This window comes from Arvicanthis niloticus, chromosome 4 (genome assembly GCF_011762505.2).
Source record: "Arvicanthis niloticus isolate mArvNil1 chromosome 4, mArvNil1.pat.X, whole genome shotgun sequence".
Classification (NCBI taxonomy): domain Eukaryota; kingdom Metazoa; phylum Chordata; class Mammalia; order Rodentia; family Muridae; genus Arvicanthis; species Arvicanthis niloticus.
The window spans coordinates 107,262,374-107,277,935 of record NC_047661.1 but is presented as its reverse complement, the minus strand read 5'-3'; the positions used below and the strand labels follow the sequence as shown (position 1 = coordinate 107,277,935).

General features: G+C 44.8%; 1 protein-coding gene across 6 annotated transcripts in view; it reads left to right on the top strand.

Annotated features, from left to right (window-relative positions):
• Sec24b (SEC24 homolog B, COPII component) overlaps window positions 1-15,562 on the top strand; it is a 96,409-nt gene that overhangs the window by 18,729 nt on the left and 62,118 nt on the right. For 2 of the 6 annotated variants that reach the window (XM_034499998.2, XM_034499997.2), the window contains exon 1: window positions 2,898-3,195. The exons of 2 other annotated variants lie outside the window; for them this stretch is intronic. In XM_034499998.2, the coding sequence (XP_034355889.2) occupies window positions 3,096-3,195 (100 nt within the window). In that variant the 5' untranslated portion in view covers window positions 2,898-3,095. Of the gene's footprint in view, window positions 1-2,893; window positions 3,196-15,562 lie in introns of those variants that run through there. 2 more of the 6 variants (XM_034499996.2, XM_034499995.2) reach the window with 2 other exon arrangements.

Sequence of the window (15,562 nt, the reverse complement as noted above, 5' to 3'; positions counted from 1 at the left end):
GATTAAATACCTTTTACAGGAAGAAAAGTCCAGGAAGGGACACTTTATTGTATCCTGTATTGTATCAGGGTCTCTAGATACCTCATTAGCATGGAGAACTCTGTTCTGGAATCCATGATCAGACTGACATGGGGAGTGAGGTCACATGTTCTGGGCTAGGAATCTAGCAGGGAGTAGGAGGTCTCAGTGGGTATCTGAGTGCCAGGACCTCAGACCCACTCAACCATACCCAGTTTCCTGGCATGATCCACTGTTCCACACCTGACTAATACAAACACTATAGTGAATTAATGGATAATTGGAGCTACAGATTGTGAAGAGCTATGTGTAGTGGTCCTGAGGCAGGAGGATCTACATGTATATAGCCAGCCTGGAGCTACATAGTGAGAGATTTTCTCAAAAGTAAAACAATGAGTTCGAGGCCAGCCTGGTCTACAGAGTGAGTTCTAGGACAACCAGGGCTACACAGAGAAACCCTGTCTCCAAAAACAAAAACAAACAAAAAACAAAAAACAAAAAACCCCCCAAAAACAACAACAAAAAACAAACAAAAAAACAACCCCCAAAACCCAAACAAAACAAAACAAAACAAAAAAAAACAAAACAAAAAGTAAAACAAAACAAATAAACAATACCACCCCTACCCCACCCCCAGCCTGTATGAACTGATAGTATGATTGATTCATGGTATTAAGGTGGTTTTAATTGTAGATGTGTGTGTGTGTGTGTATATAATTCAGAGCAGAGAAAGAATTGGAATGAACATGACCAGCAGACTGGACATGGGCAGGGCTCTCTACAAGGCAGGGGAGAATAGCAGGACGTAGAGAACAGAGAATACATGATGAGAGAATTAGGAGCCGAGTGAGAGAGGGAGGGGAAGAGCACACAACAAGGGAGAGGATAGAGCAACAATAGCCGGGTTCTAAGGAGAGGAGTAGCTGAGGGGAGGGAAGCCTGTGAGCTGGAGAGAATTTAGGGTGGGGAGGAGGGGAGAAGGGCTAGGATGGACTTGGAGGTGTATAACTGGTATTTGTGGTACAGAGGGAGGATGGAAGCAAGCATGGCTTTGATATGCTAATAGGCACCACAGGTAGCTATGTGGTCCCTTCTGCCAGAGGTATGGGAAATAACTCCTTTTGATGGAAGGTGTCTTAGGGTTTCATTGCTGTGAAGAGGCACCAAGACCACAGCAACTCTTATAAAGAAAAACATTTAATTTGGGGCTGGCTTACAGTTTCCGGGGTTTAGTCCATTATCATCAAGGTGGGAAGAATGACAGCCTGCAAGCAGATACGGTGCTGGAGGAGCAGAGATTCTACATCTTAATCTGCAGGCAGCAGAAGGAGACTGCACCATACTGGTGTAGCTTGAGCATATAAGACCTCAAAACCTCAAAACCTCAAAACACAGTGAGGTAATTCCTCCATCGAGGCCACGCCTCCTGATAGTGCCAATCCCTATAGGCTAAGCATTCAAATGCATGAGCCTGTGGGACTATACCTATTCAAACCACCACAGAGGGAAACCAGTTTCACAAGTTTGTGAAGAAGGTTGCCTTTTATCTAATTGCCAGAAATCCTCCTATAGTCGGGCTGAGCTCATGTCTGGATGTTTGGACTGCCTTTTGGAATTTGGGGTACTGGAGTTTCCTTTGGAACCAACACAACCCACAAACAAAAGTAAATAATTTTGGAATAATTACATTATGGAGATCTATGAAAATGTAATATCTCATTCTGTGTGAGGAATCGTCCCCGAAGAGACAGCATATCTGATTAAAACAAGCTAACAACAAGAACACATTCCAGAGGCAGAAAGCCAATTGCTTATTATTCCCTTACTCACATGGTGTCATCCTCAATTTAAACAAATTCAAAGGACTTCTGGCAAGGGCTGGAGCTTGAACTGTGACCTCCTTGATGAAGTGAGGATGTGATATCTAGCTCAGGAAGAATGAGTTTTCGTGAAGAAGCCGAACAATGCCACAATATATATGAATATAGAGCATAATGTAGTTCGGAAATCTTAGAACTCCAAAGTTTATTTTTAGTGTGGTTCAATAGGGCATCCGTCATTAATTCACGGCAACTATTTAAAGGAAGGCTTTGTGTTCTAGAACTACGAAGCTTCAAGGTTTGCATAACCTTCCAGTAAATAGGATTCCACCGCTCCGGAAATGTCATCTTCCTAGATCTCATTCTGAATGCAAACGTTTCTGAGCAGTTGCACACCCACTACTGTGTGACCGTGACCTAGTTGGGACCAAGATGCCCAAATGACTTGGATAATGCAGTCCTTGCCTGCCAGTCAGCATGCTGCATGGACCAGGAAGATTGCTTCAAAGATTTCACTAAGCTAGTCAAAGCAGGGTGACCTGTCTTCAGGATGTCTCAGCTTTCCTAAACACCAATGGGCGGAGTCAACCCTTGGCGGGTGGGGAGGCGTGGAATATAAAGTTTGTCTTCAAGCTCTTTTTGTTAGGTGTTCGCCTTCCTCTTCCCCTAGTGTTTAAAGTCACTGGTTAAAGTTTTGACTATTGCCATTATTGAGACTCTGTTACAGAGAAATGTTTTTGCTTGAGAATTATACATTTCCAATAAACATTTGGCTTGATTGCGCTGTTAATTTGGAGGTGTGTGTGTGTGTGTACAAGAATAAATAACAAATCCAAAGCCAAGCTTTCTTTTCCGAGGAAGGGTACGTGGGTGGGCTGGGACTGGCGTGACCCGGGACTCGGGACTTCAGCCCGCAGCTTTGCACCGTTCTGCAGCCCTGCAGGGCGCAGGCTCCATCCGGGTAGCGGCGGCCACAGTGGCCGGCGCCTTCCCCTTCGGCAGCGCCGCAGCCTGGCCTCTACGGGGCGGTGGTCGCAGTTCCGGCCTGCAGGGGGCGCTAGCGCGGGAGGACTGGGCCGGGGTCCGCGCGCGTGCGGTGGCGCGGCCGAGCGTGGGTGCCCGGGTCGCGGTCCTCAGTGAGAGTGACTCGGCCTGTGACGCGGGCGCGTTCCTTCCTCTTCCTCTTCCTCCGCGGCCCCGCCTTCCTTCCCTCCGCCCATCTCCCGCCGCGGAGGAGCCGCCGCCAGCCGCGCCGTCATGTCGGCCCCCGCCGGGTCCCCTCACCCGGCCGCCGGCGCCCGGATGCCGCCCAAGCTCGGCGGAGTAGTCCCCGGCCTGGCGCCGCCGCAGCAGAACGGTGAGGCGGGAGGCCGGGGCGAGGCGCGGGGCCTAGGCAGGCGGGAGGGAGAGAGGACGGGCGAGCGGCCTGCGCGGTGGCTCGGGGCGGGCAGGGCCGGGCAGGGGAGGCCGCCGTGGGGCCCCGAGGCCGCGGTGGAGCGTGGAGGCCGCGGTGCGGCGAGGGGAGCGACCGAGAAGACGGCAGGGCGGGGCTGCCGGCGGTCTGCCATCCAGGCCAGCCATCCCGCGCGGACGGAGGCCGTAGCGTAGGGGTCGGCGGCCGGCACGACGGTCTGCTTAGACCTGGGCGCCGGCCGGTTGCCCCGGGCGACCCTTTCGGCGCCGAAAGCTTACAGGTCGCCGGGGCAGCAGAGTGCGTGGTCTATGGAGGGCATGGAGTAGCCTTGGTACCTGGTGAATCGCATCCTTCCGGCCCCAGGAACGTAGCTTTGATTTTTATTTTTTATTTTTTATTTTTATCTTTTATTTTTATTTTTTATCTTAAGGCCCAGCGAGCACGCCGCCTGGGACGGAACTTAGTTTGCTCTCAAGTTTGTAGGCAGAAGGATGTCTGTATGCTGCAGAAGTGTAACTGTAACCCCGACCCACTTCGGCCTCGGGATCTGTTGTGGTTTGCCTCTGCGGTTGCTTGCTCAAGCCTTTGGAGTTTTGCTTGTTGTAGTGTTCTTGGGTAGCAGGTGTCAAAAGGATCTGAGAGAGCACCTTTAGATTTCCCCCATCTCCAGCTTCACTTTAAAAATATAGAAAAACGTGCCAGAGTTGCTTGGCCCTGTTTTGAGGCAAGGCCTTCGTAGGGAAAACATGGATGTGGTTTTCATACCGAGGTTATAGGCTGGCTCCCAGCATGCAGGAGTTATTGCTGAGAAATGATCTTACCCTAGCATGCCTAGGCCTTGCTCTGGAGATCTGGAATGTTCCTAAATAGTACTGGGGAGGGGCCCTCTTTAGAGACTCGACCGTGTGTCTGATGAGACCCGCTGCCCTGTGTCAAAAACCAAAACCACCCAGTACTCATCAAATCATTGACCTGGTTTACACAGTGTGCTAATCAAAGTTTACAGCCAGAGTTTGGAAGATTGTTAATACTTTCTAAACTTGAAACAAACTTGAATCAGGTGGGATCTTTATTCACAATTTAAAAAATAAGAATGATGGTTTAGTCTTAAGATTCCCAGATTGACCTTACTATCAGTATTTCATGCTTCTTATAGTCATTGTTTAGTATAAAGAGCTTTTGAAGGTGAACAGTGTCATTGGTGATACCATAACTTGTCCAAGTGAAAATATGATTTGTGAGCAACCTTGTCTGTTTTGTGTGCATGTTTATAAATGAATGCGCCCCTGCTTGCACCGGAGGTCAGAGGACAACTTCTGGGAGTTGGTTCTTTCTACCATGTGGGTTTTGGGACTCCAACTTAGGTAGGCTTCTTGTAAATGCTAACTAGGCTTTGTTTTGTCCTTTAACACATCTTTGTATGGGGAGCAACCAGAACATCATAATTTAGAAATAGGTCCCAGATTAGAACATTATAAATCCATGTTTAACAGTTTCAAAGGATGGTGTCCTTGATTTTCCAGTTCATTTTTATTTTTTGAGAAGACACAGAGGTGCCAGGATCTTTACTCAGCCACATGGATGTAGGAATAAGTCCATGTCTTAATGCCCACTAGAAATGCTTGGTTTCTCTTTATACTTACTTGTTGCTTGGCTACCAGATCAGTATTCAAAGTTAGAGCAGTATATGAAACAGAATCCCTTCTCCTGAATTGTATTTTAGCAACATTCAAATTGGTTCTGGCTCGTCTTGAGTGATTTGGTAGGTAGTTGGGGGAGGAGAGGGAAGGGCTGTCTCTAGGAAGAGGTTACATCAGGAACAATCTTGGAAATGTGCACTTAGAAGTGCAGGCCCTGTGTAGAAACTGGAAGTGATGGAGAAGAGCAAAGGGAACTGGGTGGAAGGAGTTGTCGAAGAGGCCAGCTTGCAGAAAGGTCTTGACGTGTCATGCTGAGGCATTTGGAAATAAAGAACTAGAGGCCGTTTGGTTTGGTTTTGTGGAAGGGATTAACACACATAGAGAGGATCAGATCTGATTTTGTTTCTCAGTTTTGGAGAAAGTAATCATAAAGATTAAGCAATAATTTGAAGTTTTGTTATGTACTGAAACCACTTTGCTTTTTACTATATCTCTGGAATCCCAGCCATGGTAACAACACAGAATAGATGAGAAGTATGAGAAGTACCATGGGAAAACAAGCCAGTGAGAAGAGAAACACCATAGCAGACAGAATGAGATCACTCCTTCATAACCTTGGTAGATGGAGTGGGATCTGATCCTGTCACGTGGCGCTAAAACTCTTGGAACTTTGAGAGCGATAGGAGGTCACTGGCTCTGCACCTATTTTATACTAATATAATTAAGTCACAAGACAGCCCGGCCCGGGGTAGCCTCAGGATGGGACTGGTGAGCTGGAGATTTGCTCTTTCAGTCTCTACTTAGTAGCCTCTGGGTAGACATTCTGGTTTGACTAGCATGCTTTTGGAGGCGCTCCTTCCCCTAGACCTTGCTTGTGTGCACCCCTTTGAGGTGTGGCTACTTACTACATTTTTCCTTTTTCTTTGTTGGAGATGGGATGGAGGTTGTAGCCCTTTGAAATGTCCTGTTTACTTGTTTCTGCCTGAGCACGGTCTCATGTAACTGAGATTGGCCGTGAACTCTCCATCTTTTTGCCTCAGCCTCCCAACTGCTTGCTGATCCTTTTGCTTCCACCTTCAGATTACGGGCATGGCCACACTTCCCTGTAGTGTCTTATAGCAAACCAGAAAAGGTTATTTCCAAGGGGCAGGTAGTAGGAACTTACCTTACCATCACATAAGGGAAAGTTGTGACAGCCTGCTGTCAGTCATCAGCCTCTCAAGGGAACAGTGTTGTGGGATCTGACTCGTAATTCAGGTAGGGATTGTCAGAATTGAAGTTAGATGCTGTCCACTGGAGTTTGCTTGGGAAGGGAAGAGACCCACACAACTACTCCCTGAAGTCTTCAGTGTCAGTTCTTTTCTTTTACATGAAACAGCAAATGGGGGCTGAAGAGATGGCTCGGCAGCTAAGAGCACTGTCTACTTTTCCACAGGACCAGGGTTCAAGTCCTGTGCTCACATGGTGGATCCCTGTTTGTAATTTAACTGTTTGTAATTCAGGTTACAGAATTTTCAGTGCTCTCTTCTGGCCTCTTGGCGGGGGGTGGAGGGTTACCAGACTTGTATGTGATGCACACATATGATGCACAGACATATGTGTAGACAAAAACACACCTTCACATAAAATAATTAAAAAAAAAAAAAGAGAGAGAGACAACAAGTGTTTTAAAGACAGATTTGATTTTCCACAGAACGCTAAGATGGAGATGGAGGTCTAGTTAGCTCTGGAACCCAGTCTGGAAAACACCTTGTCTAGTTCCCTGCTTTGGCAGGTGAAATCAAGATCCAGAAAGGTGAGCAGGCGAGGCATTTTCCACCAATGCCTGAGGTTGGTGAGAGAGGCTGTTTGCCTCGTTTACTGCTGTGTTCTTAGTGTTGCAAACAGTGGTGGGCAAGTTACAAGTTTATGGAATGAGGCCACTTAGTCCTAATTCTGAGTTCAGCGCTCTTAGAACAGACTCTAATAAGGTGCCATGCTGACCTCAAACTCCTGATCTTCCTGCCTTCACTTCCAGATGCTGAGATGCAGGCATGCAGTGTCTGATAGTTATGAAGCTTTGATATCATAGGTAGAAATGAGGCTTTGTTATTGTTTCTGCTGTTTTTCTAAGATTAGGTACTAGGCTCTCACTACCTGAATGAAGATAATCTGAGGATATTGCATCTGTAAACTCATTTCTTTTCACCTTGGAGCTACCCTTCTCCAGATTCTCATTCTGAATAACACATGGATTTATTGAATTATTTGCATCTCCATATGAAGTATTAGTTGAATAATAATAATAATATTATTATTATTATTATTATTATTATTATTATTATTATTATTATTATTTAGACAGAGCTTCCCTGTGTAGCCATGGTTGGCCTGGAACTTGTTCTGTAGAGCAGGCTGGCCTTGAACTCACAGAGATCTTCCTGTCTCTGCCTCCTAAGTACTGGGATTGAAGGCTTGTGCCACCATGCCCAGCTTCACTTGGCTTGACATTGCTTCCAAAGCCGAGTCATCAAAGATGTGCTGTCGAGTGAAACAACAGCCCTACAGAGAATAATTCCCAAATTGTTCCCAGCCAACTTGACATCCTGAAAGTGTCACAAACAACCCAGATCTAACAGTGTACCTCTGCCCAAAAGGATAGCACTGGTTTTAATTGTCAGTTATGCAATGAGGTTAAACAGAGTGGGAATTACTAGACTTTTTTATGGAAAGGTAGACAGACTGTTAATTCAGAGATACTTTCTGATTGTGGGCTCCAGGAAACCTGCCAGCCTTGAGAGCCCATGAAGATTCAGAATCATGCAGCTGTTCTTTCTGATCAGTGCAGTGTCTTGGGTTTCCATCCACATCTGAGCCTGCCCAGAAGCGTAGGTCCTCAGGAGAGCTATTCTTCTCTGGTCTTCATGGACTTGTCTGAATATAGAATTTTATTTTCCTTTTAACCTGCTGACTAACAATCTCAAGTGCCTTAAAGTCTTTGCCCTGTATATACTCAGACATGTCTCTGTAATAATAACAACCTAATAAGTAATTGTTATTATAATGTCTGGTTTTAGTTATTTGCTGTGCCTTTCATATCTCTCAGGGTTCTGAGTTTATAGCTATCAGTTTTTTGTGAACTCCATTTATTGTCCCCAGCAATATTTCAGGTAAATTCTGCTTTTAAAATAGACTTTTTTTAAAAAAAAGATTTTTTACGTGTGTGTGTGTGTGTGTGTGTGTGTAGATGCTCACACACTTCAGAGGCATCAGATCTCCCTGGAGCTAGAGTTACAGGTAGTTAAGTCTCCTGACATGGGTGTTGGGAATTGAGATCCAATGGAGGAGGACTGCACTGAGCCACTCTGCGGCCCAGCTTCCTTTTTAAGAACCCATCTACATGCTAAACTGTTAGATGAGGGAGACTGAAGTGGGATAGTCTCGAAGGGACTTTTTCTAGAGGTGAGGCACATTCATCGTCAGTACTGATGCGTGATGAGATAGAATACTCAGTCTGAAGAAGGCTTATGTTTGCAATAGAGTCAGCCACCTGGGATTGCCCTCTAGATACAGAATGGTTGCAGAGTTTGATTTGGTCCAAGCTTTATGGAGAAAAGCTACTTAACATGTGTAAGATTCTGAGTTTAGTGCTGTCTGCCTTGTAGAGTCTTTGAGAGGATTAGATTAAATGAGGTACTGTTTTTAAAGCACCCAGTTCAGGTAGGGAATCAGGTCTGAGACACCCTCCCCCCCCCCCCCGCATTCCATTTTCTTTAGAACACCAGGTTATACATTCTTTGAATAGCTGACTGTGTGTGTGTGTTTTCATTATTTTCCCAGTAGCAGTTGTAGCAGGTACTCAGCTGAGTAAGTGAACTTACCCTAATATTTCTTTTTGCTTTAAAATATTCTGAAAGCCACTAAAAGCTTTACTCCCCTTGTTGTATCAACATCTAGGGCTTGGTCACCGTGTTGATCACTTCACTTGGTTCATTCTGCTTTCCTCCTCTCTCCATCCACTCTTGGAAAGTTGCTGCTGATAGACCATCTCTCTGGCTTGCCAGAGGGTGAGTTAGGGTCATGGTGCAAAAGCCCCTGAGACACAGTGATGAGAAAACCCGGTTCAAGTGTAGAGGAAGGGCTGTAAAGCCTTGCCTAGCCACCGGGTAGCCTTGTAATGGGAGAGTTTAAGGGAAAGGTTAAGTGGTGCTTCAGCTGGCTCTAAAATGACGAACAAGCTAAGCGAGTTGGCACATGCCCGTATACCCAGCCAGCACTCCGGAGATTTCTGAACGTTTGACACCAGCCTGGTGTAAATAGTACATTTCAGACCAGCCAAAGATGCATAGTGAGGTAGTGTCTCCAAAAAGTCAAAATTAAATAGTCAACTAAATAAAAAAATGTGACTAGACTTTTGAATGTTCAGGTAAGACTGTGATGAGCCTGGTGTGGTGGTGCACACCTTTATTCTCAGCACTCAGAAGGCAGAGGCGGCTGGATCTCTGTGAGTTCAAGGCCAGCCTAGTCTGCATATCAAATTCCAAGAAAGCCATTACTTGCATACAAAGTGTGATACATATAAAGATAGATACAGTTCTATCTGGCATGATAGAACTGTAGCAATTCTTATTGGAGAGAGATGAGGGGTCTGACGTGACAGAGAAGGTAATTAGTTCAGTAACAGAAACACGGTTGTATGCTGGCCCCAGAAGGGGCCAGTATGGAATCTAGCCTTTGCACTAGTAAAATTCAGCCCTGAATTTTAGCCTAGTAAGACCGCCTTAAGTCTGTCACCTACCAGAACTGCAGGAGGCACTCCTGAGGTTTCCTGTTTTCCTCTTGAAGATGTTGTTGACACTCAATGATAAGTGCCAGATACAGAAATACTTGGTGATGACTTGGAGTTCATGATTTTTCAAAATCCTGAGTTCTATGAGTCAGGCAGCAGGCCTTGGAAAAAGGCAACCCAGCCTTTGCATTTCAAGAGTTTGAAATTAGGCCTGTTCATGGGGAAAGGGATGTGGGCAGCTTCTAGAAGCTGCAAAGGGCAAAAGAACTCTCTCTCGAGGTTCGTATACTATGTAAACAACATTAAGCTGTATCCGCCCAGTGTCAGGGAATGTTTTTCTTCTAGCAGAGCTGTGCTGAGATCTGAAGAATGGTCAAGGAAAGGTCAGATGAAAGGAGGATTTGGAAGACTCCTGGTAGAGATAAACGTAAAGATTCAGAGGTTTGGAAGCATGGCCTGAAAAACAGCTGGTGGGTAAGGGTGTGTGCGAGTGCAAGGAGATGTCTCTTAGCTTGTTGTGGTTGGGACTGTTTGGTGCATTCGTTTTTATTGCCATTCTTGAAAGCTTTGATCACGTGTCTAGACAGTGTTACAGCGCCCTGCCTCCGAAGCCTTTGCCAAGTAAAATCTTCTGTCCTCATTAGCCTTTTTGTGCGTGGCGTGCAAGGTGTGCATGTTGCACATCTTTCCCCAGGTCAGCACTTGTTCTGACTTCTCATCAGCAAGTGTTCTTCAGTGTGGCACCCTCGGCTTTGGTTTCTTGAGCTTGGAAGCACAGGACTTGATGTGCTTAGTTAGACCTGACAGATGACAGTCATTGTGACAGCAGGCGAGCTGTGACCCAGGAGCCAGCTCGGGAGGGCCTTTGACTCTGTTTTGTAACAAATTGCCAGAAATTGGATGCTTGAAATGGTCTGAATTTATTGTTTGTAGGTGAGAAGTCAATTGGGCTAAAATCAGATGTTCCTGCAGGACACATTGGTTCCATGGCTCTAGAGAGTTTCTTTGCCTTTTCCAGCTCTTAGAGGCTGCCCACATTCCTTGGCTCATGGCCCACTTGCTCTGTATTTAGAACCAACCATAGAGTAATTCCCTGAAGATTCTATAGCCAGGCCTCTAATTCTCTGCATAGTTAAGGATAATAGAACTATTTTAATAGATGCCATCTGATTAATACCTTAATGCCATCTACAGTCTTAATTCTCCTCTGCCATATAGCCTCACATAGTCACAGGTTAGGAGGTGGACATATGTCTCATTGAATATAGTTAAAAAAAATAATATTTTTTAAAAATTATATTTAGTGTACTATACTGTGGTGTGTGTGTGTGTGTGTGTGTGTGTGTGTGTGTGTGTGTGTGTGTTGGGGAGGGTATGGAGGTCAATTGACATCTTTGGAGCATCAGTTCTCTCTTACCACATGGGTCCCAGGGATCAAACTCAGGTCACGAGGCTTGGGAGCAAGTACCTTATCAATCTGAGCCATATCGCTAGTCCCTGCTTTGCTGTCTAATTTGTTGACCATCTTACACAGAAGCATTCTAGTACCGCAGGCCCCCTTGAGCTCAGGGCTTACTGCTTGTTCTCTAGAGTGCAGGGTATGGAGGTTTGTCACCAGCCCAGGAGAGGACAGAAGAGTGAAAGCCTAGAATCCACTTTCTACTGCATGTGTGTGCTCTTGCTGTGTGCTTAAGCAAAATTCTTCCCTTTCCGAGATAAGAGCTTCACTGTGCAGTCCAGATTGGCTGGGAACTCCACTGTGTAGACCAGACTGGCCTCAAACTCACAGAGCTCTACCTGCCTCTGGGATTAAAGGCACATTGCTAATAGTGTCTCTCTGTTTGGGTCATTTCGATTGTGATGCTGAATAAGAAATGAAAAGGAGCCGTCCCACTCCTACCCTGACCCCACATGATTAGATAGTGTTCCCTTCCTCCCTTGTTTCTCTTCAATGAATTTGAGAGTCTGACTTCCGGCAGGTAATTCACCACTAGCTGTCAGCAGACACAGTATGCCCCTACTTTTCGGAGTGGTATTGAGTAGTTGTACAGAGACATGATTATTTCCCAGTATTGTACCAGGAATGTGGCAGGAATGAGCCAAGTCAGCAGTTAGGCAGAGGGTAGGTATTTAACTGGATTTTGACTTGGGCTGTCTTCTTTGTTCACTTCTGGAAACTAGTGGCAAGAAGTGAGCCATCTTTTATGCATTTGAATATGTGGAGCTTTTCACATTTTATTGTCAAGGTAATGAAAGACTTCTGAGATTGGTTTTTGTTTTAGTTAAGTTGTTTCAGGTGTATTGTAATTAGGTAAATAACCTATAGGGGAGTAAGTTGTTAACTTAGTAATGTATAGTTCTCCACTTAGACTTTGAATTACGGAAGTGGATATTGGTCTCCTTTACACCTGATTATAAGTCATCTTTGTGTTGGCTATAAAACATGTATTACATGCCCCCAGATAGTTTCTCCTACCTTATTTAGTAATTATAAATAAACAGAAAATGTAACATTTACTCAGCTCTTGTGAGCAGGTATCTTCCATATTATTATGACAAGGAATACAGTGGTTCTTTGCTACAATGAGTTTTATAAGTGTTACTTTTTGTTGTTGATACTATTTCATTTGGGGTGGGGTACAAACTTCTATTTCTTTACATATGGCAGGAAAACTAGATACTAGAAGAACCAAGGCTGGAGATGTGGCTCAGTGGTGGAACATGTACTTAGCATGTACAAAGCCCTGGGGTTTGATGGGGTTGAGAGGGGGGTGGGATGGTAATAAGGCCTGCCCAAAGTCAAAAATAGTTAGAATTAAGACTAGAATCCTGTTGTTGGGACATGTGGTCGTTTGCTTGGCTAAAGCAAGCTGTGTTTAGTGCAGTGAGGGCAGAGGGACTTGAGTTGAGCTTCTGTCTGTCACATCTGTGCCCTTGACTCAGTTACAGCTCTGTCACTGCCTAAGCACAGTTGCCTTTTTCTTGTTAATTTTATTTATTTTTATTCTCTGTGTATTGGTATTTTGGTTCTTTGTACTTGTGCGCATCACATGCATATCTAATGTCTGGAGGGCAGAAGAAATTATTGAGTCCCTTGGAAATGGAATTACAGATGTCTGTGAACAACCATATGGCTGGTGAGAATTGAACCTCTGTAGAACAGCCAGTGCCCTTAGCCTTACATACATATAGCTGATCACACTAATGCTGACATTGATTTTTTGTTAGCAGCACCATTATCGACATTATTAAACATGCTCTGTGCTACATCACTCACTCAGCTAAGTAAGGGCGTTACATATTAGTGCCTTCAGGTCTTTAAAGGCAAAATATTATATCTACTTGGGGGGGGGGGTTGATAGAGTCATCTTAGCACCTGGGCCTGTGCTATAGACCCATAATCCAGCTGCCTGGAAGACTTGGGCAGGAGGATCACAGGCTTGTGGTCTGCATACACTTTGCTGATACTTTGTAGTAGGCTACAAAGAAAGTTTAACTCCCTTTAGCTCAGTGGAGCATACTTACCAGGTATGTGGAGGCCTTCAGCTCAACCCCCCAGTATCAAGAAAGAAAAACAGGCTGGAAAGATAGCTCAGTGGTTAACAACATTTTTTACAGAGGACCAACATTTTTTACAGAATTCCCAGTGCCTATATGGTGTCTCACAGCTATCCACACCTTCAGTTCCAGGAGATCCAGTGTCTTCTGACCTCAGAGGACACCAGGGACACACATGATGTATGTACTTACACATGAAAGAAAGAAATTTTTTTTATTTTTAGTTAAAATGCTTGTAGAATACTTCACATGATGGTAAAGCATAAAATGTTAGTGTTGGGAATATGAGGCATTATTATTGCCGGAGAGTATGAATTGCCAGTCTTTCTTGGAGAGAGCTATAACAATGGTCCTCTTTGTTTTGCTTGTTTTTTTTTTTTTTTTTTTTTTTTTTTTTGAGATAGCCACATAGTCTAGGCTGGCCCTTGAACTCATAATTCTCCTGTCTCAGGCCTTTAGTGCCAGGATTTTAGGCAAATTCCCAGTGCTTAGTGTAGTGACCAATTTTTAAAGCACAAAACCCCATTTTCATTTGTAGGAAACCCATCTCTTAACTGATCCTAGAAGTTCATCCTCTGAAATGATGTTTGTTGATGAGGATTTAGTAAATCTTGCCTAAAATGAAATATTTGTATATATATTTTTAAAGATTTATCTATTTTATGTATATGAGTACACTGTTGATGTCTTCAAACACACCAGAAGAGGGCATCAGATCCCATCACAGATGGTTGTGAGCCACCATGTTGTTGCTGGGAATTGAACTCAGGACTGGAAGAGCAGTCAGTGCTCTTAACTGCTGAGCCGTCCTTCAACCTCTGTGTGTGTGTGTGTGTGTTTGTATGTGTGTGTATAATGAGGATTTACACATGTTAACAGAATAGTCTGTAAGATACATTAAATTAAAACATAGTTGTAGAAACGTGCTTGGGTTTGCTCATCCAAATACACAAAAAACCCACTGGTTCCAGCTGTGCCTGGGTAGAATATCAGTGATCAGAGTAAGAAGGGGACTTTCACTTTATACTTGACATTCTTTCTATAGATGCTAACACTGCCCTCCACCACAGTGCTGGAGACTGAACCCCAGGCCCCGTGTAGCCTAAGCATGTGCTCTACCACTTGAGTAGACCTTGATTCTGTAACTCTCATGGTTAGGGCAGAGAAGAGGCTAATACCGAAAGGCGTGGATTCCTCTCTTGATGTTTTGAAACTTTCAAAAATATGCATTCTTTGACACTTTTATAAATGTACGTATGTGTGTTGTTGATAGCTACCCCACCATCCTCCTTTTTCTCCTCCTGTACCCAGTGTCCCTTCATAGCCCCTGCTGTTATTTGTTGATTCCTATGAGTGCTGCTTGAGTGTGCATGGGTGCCTTGCCTGCGTGTGTGTCTGTGTACCACTTTCATGCCTGGTGCTCACTAAGGCCAAAAAGGGAGGCAGGCTTTTTAGTGGGGTACCCTGAGGGTGCTGGGAGTTGAGCCTGAGTCCTCATGAAGAACAGCTGAACCTGGGGCCTTCTGAGGACAGCCAGTGCTCTTAACCTCTAAGCCATTTCTCTAGCTTGCTCTTGTAATTCTCTCTACCCTTACTCTTCCAGGATGTTCTCTGAACTTTGGGAAGGGTTGGGTAAGGTAGATGTGCTATTGAGAGTTGATCACTCAACGGTCGCTCATTCTTAGTACTTTGACTAGATAGGAGCCTCTGCGTTAATGTTGCCATGGCTAGGAGAAATGTCTTAGATCAAGATTGATCTGAGTACAAACATATGTATGTAGGTACTGAAAACATGGCCATCTAGCAAAACAAATGTGGTCAGCAGAGTTGCAGGCACATAAAGCTAAGTGTTCCAGCAACAGGCCATTCTTGGTCTTTGCTACTCCTGACCAAGATGGGAGCAGGGAGTGTCAGCCAGCAGCTACAGTGGTGAGAAAGTCTTAGAGCTACAAACTCTAGCAGAACAAAGGGCATGGTAGCTTAATCTCAGCGGGAAGTCAGTGTGTCCCAAACCAGGCTAGCCTGGTCTAAGAAGTTCTCTACCAGGCCAGCTAAGACTATATAGTGAGACCCTGCGGCAAAGCAAAAACAAGCCTGGTATGGTGGTACATGCTTTTAATCTCAGGGGCAGCTGGATCTCTTGAGTTTTATAGGCCAGCTTGTCTTATCAGACCAGCCATGGCTACTTAGTGCTACATTGTCTCAAAAAAAAAAAAAAAAAAAGAAAACAAAACAAAAAAAGAACTAACAAAACAGACCACACTGATAAAAATGGGTTTTCTCCTAAGGCCCATAATCTGCCTAACCCTGGGCTTCTGACCAGATTTATAGTTGCCTCAGACAG